This window comes from Chenopodium album, chromosome 26 (genome assembly GCF_948465745.1).
Source record: "Chenopodium album chromosome 26, dcCheAlbu1.1, whole genome shotgun sequence".
Lineage (NCBI taxonomy): Eukaryota > Viridiplantae > Streptophyta > Magnoliopsida > Caryophyllales > Amaranthaceae > Chenopodium > Chenopodium album.
This window is the reverse complement of record NC_137859.1, coordinates 28,762,799-28,768,476: the sequence shown is the minus strand read 5'-3', so window position 1 is coordinate 28,768,476 and position 5,678 is coordinate 28,762,799. Positions and strand designations below refer to the sequence as shown.

At 35.5% G+C, this 5,678-nt stretch overlaps 1 protein-coding gene across 1 annotated transcript; it reads left to right on the top strand.

Moving 5' to 3' along the window:
* The first annotated feature begins 2,179 nt into the window (after window positions 1-2,179).
* Window positions 2,180-5,118, top strand: LOC145617683 (serine/threonine-protein kinase-like protein CCR1). The gene has a single exon (XM_081672417.1). It carries the CDS (start codon window positions 2,474-2,476, stop codon window positions 4,754-4,756), a length of 2,283 nt encoding a protein of 760 aa, XP_081528543.1. The 5' UTR covers window positions 2,180-2,473; the 3' UTR covers window positions 4,757-5,118.
* The last annotated feature ends 560 nt before the right edge of the window (window positions 5,119-5,678 follow it).

Below are 5,678 nucleotides of genomic sequence, written 5' to 3'. Positions count from 1 at the left end.
ATCTTATCTAAAAACACAAAATAACCAACTTATACACTAATATTTTGAAATAAAAATTATAAACACGAAAAAAGTACAATGTTACAAATGAGCAAGTAAAAAAATAACAATGATGGAGAAAGGAAGATCTCCACTCATTTCATTCAGTGCATGCGGTAAGGCAAAACGTGCGATCCAATATGAGCATCCAAAATTCATCTTTTGAAAGGGCTAATCTTTATCACTACTAACACCATCAACGTTTTTATTATAAAGAAACAAACAATTTTAGTTTTTTTAAATAGAAAAATTAGAAAAAACGGATAAACGGATCTGGGCTCGGGTCAAGGGGCCAAACCCGGACCCAGATCCATTTTTTTCGACAGGACCCGGATTCGACGTATCCAAAATGTGAAGACCCAGATCCGTTTCCGTGATCCACTGCCATCCCTATTAATAAGAGTAATTTTGTACTTTTTATAATGTAGGAAAAAGCGCTGATTATAATCAACTTATGTGAACTTAATTTAGTACTCATAACTTTTTTTTACTAAACATAAGTTAATCATAACTAAGTAATTAAATTTAATTTGTAAAATAAAAAACTTATGATTGATTTGTTAGCAATTTATTTATATTCCCTCCTAACCTTTTATTTTGTCCCATTGTCAATAATTAGGTCAAATTTAATAAATTTGACCATGAATTCCCAATAATCTACAAGAGATAATAATGTAGTCATTAGTTGTAGTATTAATTGTTTCATTTGTCTTATTGTATGTTTACTACTCCATCCATTTTTTGATATTTAAATCACTTTAACTTATGCACTAGCTATTCACATACTCTCTTTGACTTATTTTTATTTTTTATTATAAAATAAATGTTATAAAGATGGACAAGAATAATCCCAACTTTGTCTCATTCGCTCAAAATAATTCCAACTTTGGATTATATTTTAGTTACCCGAACTTTAATCTGAATTTGCTTCTAATAGTCCCAAGTGACAGTTAACCTGTTGAGTAGGTAAATGTTTTTTTAAAAAGATTTTTAATTTACACGTGTCACCACATGATTGGTCAAAAATAAGATTTAATTTTAATTTTATTTAAAAACACGATTATTTATTACTATTTACACTCTGTGGTAGTTTTTTTTTTTAAAAAAAAATTTAATAGGTAGTTGTTTCCAAAATATGCGATTTAATTGATAGTTCATGACAAAATTTCTACACATATATTATGAGTTTAAGCTTTTAGATTCTATACCTTTTTTTTGATACTTTTTAAACTTAATTTATTTTTATTGAACTCAAAATATAATGTCAAAAAGAATTTACTCCCTCTGCCCCCTTTTAATAGTCCTTTACGGACATTTTTCACGGGAATTGATAAACACAAATAAGAATAGTACAAGTACATTGAAAAAATAAATTGACATTGAGTATGCAAAAAACTAGATATAGATTATAATAAAAGTACATGGAAAAACAAAATTTAAATGAGAAAATTAAATTTGCACAAATATTGTTGCAAATTAGAGGGAATTTTAGTAAAAAATTAATATTAATGATTGTTGAATAAAGCAAATGAGGTGAACATTTCGAGACTAAAATTTGCCCATAAAAAACTATCATTTAGGGGCGAAGGGAGTATAATGTTATATATTAATATATATGAATAAGCTTATAATCTGTACAATAATCTTTTCAAAAAGTAACTTTTGTAAGCCATGAGGTAATCATCCAACTACCCAAGAAAATTAACTATATCAAACTAACTAATCTAGAAAAATTAACCTTATTTAAAAGGAAAGTTACTTTAGGGAAAAATTATAATATTACCCTTATTTAAAGCACATGGCCTACTAAATTACACTCCTAACAAATACTCATCCCATTTTAAAGTGTATTATATCATATGAACCCCACATTTCTTAAATACCGTAAAAAAATGTGTGTTGCATCAGAAAACGGAAGAAGAATATGAATGATAACTTGTAATCTGTACAATAATCTTTTCAAAAAGTAACTTTGAGGTAATCATCCAACTACCCAGAAAATTAACTATATCAAACTAAATAATCTAGAAAAATTAACCTTATTTTGAAGATTAGAAGTAAACATCAGCAGGTAAACTACTACTAGTACTACTCTCTACTGACAGACTCACAGTCATATGATTATCAGAGCTGTCATACTTGCAGTTTCTTAACGGTCGTCGTCAGCAGAAGGCCGTAAAAATGGCGGATCCCCACGTTATTGCTTCGCTATCAAATTCCTGATTTCTTTCACTACTCAAATCGCCAATTTCTTCGGCACATTATTTATGAATTAACAAATTACGTGAAATAATTTTTTTTTAAAAAAAAGCAGCATATCCTGATAAATCTCACTCTGTCTCACTCTCTTTCTCTCTCCTCCCTCACTCCATGTTCAACCCCTTTTCCCATCCCAACCCCACTACAACACATACACCCAAAATCCCACAAAGCTATGCTTTCTCTCTCCTCAATTCTCCTCTTCTTCTCTTCCATTTCAATCACTGCTTATGGGTTCGGATCCATGGGACCCATCTCGGCCGCCTTCGGCCGAGATGACTCCTTCTTCTGCGCCATTGATGCCAGCGGTAAACAAGCCGTTATTTGCTGGGGCATGTCGCCGGAAATGACGTCGGAGAATTTCACCTCTATCCCACCTATGGCTGCTCTCTCCGGCGGCGAAGGATTTATGTGCGGCATTTTAGCAAACACCTCGCAGGCATACTGCTGGGATTCTTATGGTACAGGTAATGATCTTGTACCGCCTTTTTACAGATATAATAATTATTCTTTCATTGCTGCTGGGAAGAATCATGTTTGTGCAATAAAAGGGAATTACTATTCGGATACTAGCAATTCAGGTTCTGTTGATTGTTGGGAAGTAGTACATGGATCGAATTCAAGCACCTTGACATCGAAACAGAGTACTCTGTTTTATGATCAGAGTATCGAGAATCTGTTATTTGTTAAGATTGTTTCTGGGGATGGTTTCAGTTGTGGTATTGTTAAAGATGATGAGGACCTTATTTGTTGGGGACCAAGTTCAGCCAATTTACGAGTTTCCAAGATTTCAGAAAATTTCATGGGATTGTCTTCGAGTAGAACTAGTGTATGTGGGATTGTGAAACCTTCCGGAGAAGTCAAGTGTTGGGGAAAAGATGATTCATACTCTGATCCCCCATCCGAGGTTCGATTCGTCTCGTTGACGGGTGGTTCTCGACATTTCTGTGGGATTCGAGCGGATACTCACGGGGTTGATTGTTGGGGTGGATTCAACTCATCATCGATACCAAAACGCTCAGGTTTTTTCGCGATTGCTACATCAGATTCGGCAGCCTGTGGTATAAGGGAAGAGGATTTAGTGTTAGATTGTTGGTTTATAAATGAGGATACTGCACCAGCTGAGTATAATCCGCCTTTGCAGCTTTGTAGTCCTGGATTATGTAGTCCGAGGTCTTGTGATGTAGGTGAGTTCGCGTTCAATGCTAGTGCTTTAAACGAACCTGAGTTGACTAATGTATGCATACGAAAGGATTTGCATATTTGTTCTTCTTGTGGGACTAATTGCTCGTCTGGATATTTCCTATCTAGTCCGTGCACGGGTAATGCTGATAGAGAATGCACAGCGTGTTCTCTATGCCAAAATAGTTCGTGTTGGGGCGTTTGTGGGCTTGCAGAAGTCGAGTTGAAGAAGAGGCATCAACGTCAAATGCAAAAGATTGTCCTCATTTTGGGACCTTCTATTGCTGGTTTTCTTTTGATATTGATTGGTTGGTGTCTTTTCCCATATTTGTACTTCTTCAAAGCAAAAGATGGACCTACAAAGCAATTTAGATCATGTATTGGTAAAAAGGATCCCGAGTGTGATGCTAATGGTGATCATAATCCTCCGATACCAGTTGCACATTGTCCCGAAGAAGCACAGATTTACCGGCTCTCAGAGCTAAAAGATGCTACTAATGGGTTCAAGGAATTCAATGAACTTGGAAGAGGAAGCTACGGTTTTGTGTACAAAGCGTTACTCCCAGATGGGCGACAAGTAGCTGTTAAAAGAGCGAATGCAGCTACTATAATTCACACAAATATCAGAGAATTTGAAAATGAGTTGGAGATTCTTTGCAAATTGAGACATTGCAACATTGTAAACTTGTTGGGTTATTGTACGGAGATGGGGGAGAGGCTGCTTGTTTATGAATACATGACACACGGAACGTTACATGATCATCTACATAACGGTCTCTCCCCTCTCAGTTGGACTTTCCGGCTGAGGATTGCAATGCAAGCTGCAAAGGGACTCGAGTACCTTCACATGGAAGCTAATCCTCCAGTAGTTCATCGCGATGTCAAGACATCCAACATTCTCTTAGATACAGATTGGGGAGCCCGGATTTCAGACTTTGGGTGTTTAAATTTTAATGAAAAGGATCTTGGTGAAGATATGAAAAACGATGTTTACAACTTTGGAGTTGTTCTGCTAGAGATTCTTAGTGGAAGGAAAGCATATGATGTGGACTACTCTCCTCCGAACATTGTTGAGTGGGCAGTTCCCCTCATAAGGAGAGGGAAGGCGGCTGCTCTTATTGATAGATACGTCGCTCTTCCAAGAAACGTTGAACCACTGCTGAAGCTAGCTGATATAGCAGAGTCTGCAGTCCGAGAAAATTCAAGTGATCGGCCTACAATGTCAGCAATAGCCAATTCGCTGGAGCAGATTGTAAAGGAAGGGTTAATACTATAGTACCCGGTAAATCTGATACAGCAATACAAAATGATACCTGAATGGGAAGAAATTCACACGGAAGCTTTTGGTCAAGTATAGCGCGATTACAACTGTATATGTATCCTGAGCCTCTTGTACATTTTTTTTTTTTATTTGCCTCTTCTTACATGTTTTTCCCACTTTTCTTGATTCTTCTTCAATTTATACTACACGAAGTGATGTAAATTGAAATTGTTGTTCCATTTGGAATTTACTGTTTTTTCATACAAAATTCACACAATAATACCCTGTTGTGTAAATCGTAGGGGTTGTAACATCTGGGTTATATATTGATTTCTTCATGACACTATATCTTACCATTTCGATGAAATAAAATTAAATGTTCCGCTACATTGTTATTAGAATCTTTGCTTCTTAGTGATAAACTGGTAATGCTGATACGTGTTGTAGTTTCTGATCATTATATGACTCTTGACATGCATTTTTCTGATCTGAGTTACCATTCCAAATTTTGAAGAATGAAAAACAGTAAATTGCAATTTTTAAGCCACTTAAGAGATTGATAAGAATTGATTCCAAGATCTCTTGGAACTAGAAGAGAACTGTAACCACTTGAGATATACCTCACTCTCGTAAATTACAACTTTTAATTGCGTAGAAGAACATGTTTGTTGCTACTAGTGCAAGTGTTGTACTGTGCCGATGGGGAATTTGTATCTGGAATCAGAAAGACAAATACTGAAATACAGATCTACAGTATCAGATTGTATTGCCAAAAGTAACCCAAATAGCTCCAAAATTCACCCAATTATTTAAGGATAGATGATTCCATGTGTTTTAAGCAAAGACAAAATTGTTTGTCTACAGTTTGATGGAAGACAACGGTTTCCCACATAAGCTTAGGCATTAAGTTTAGGTGGGTGTGTTACCTCTTCCTTCA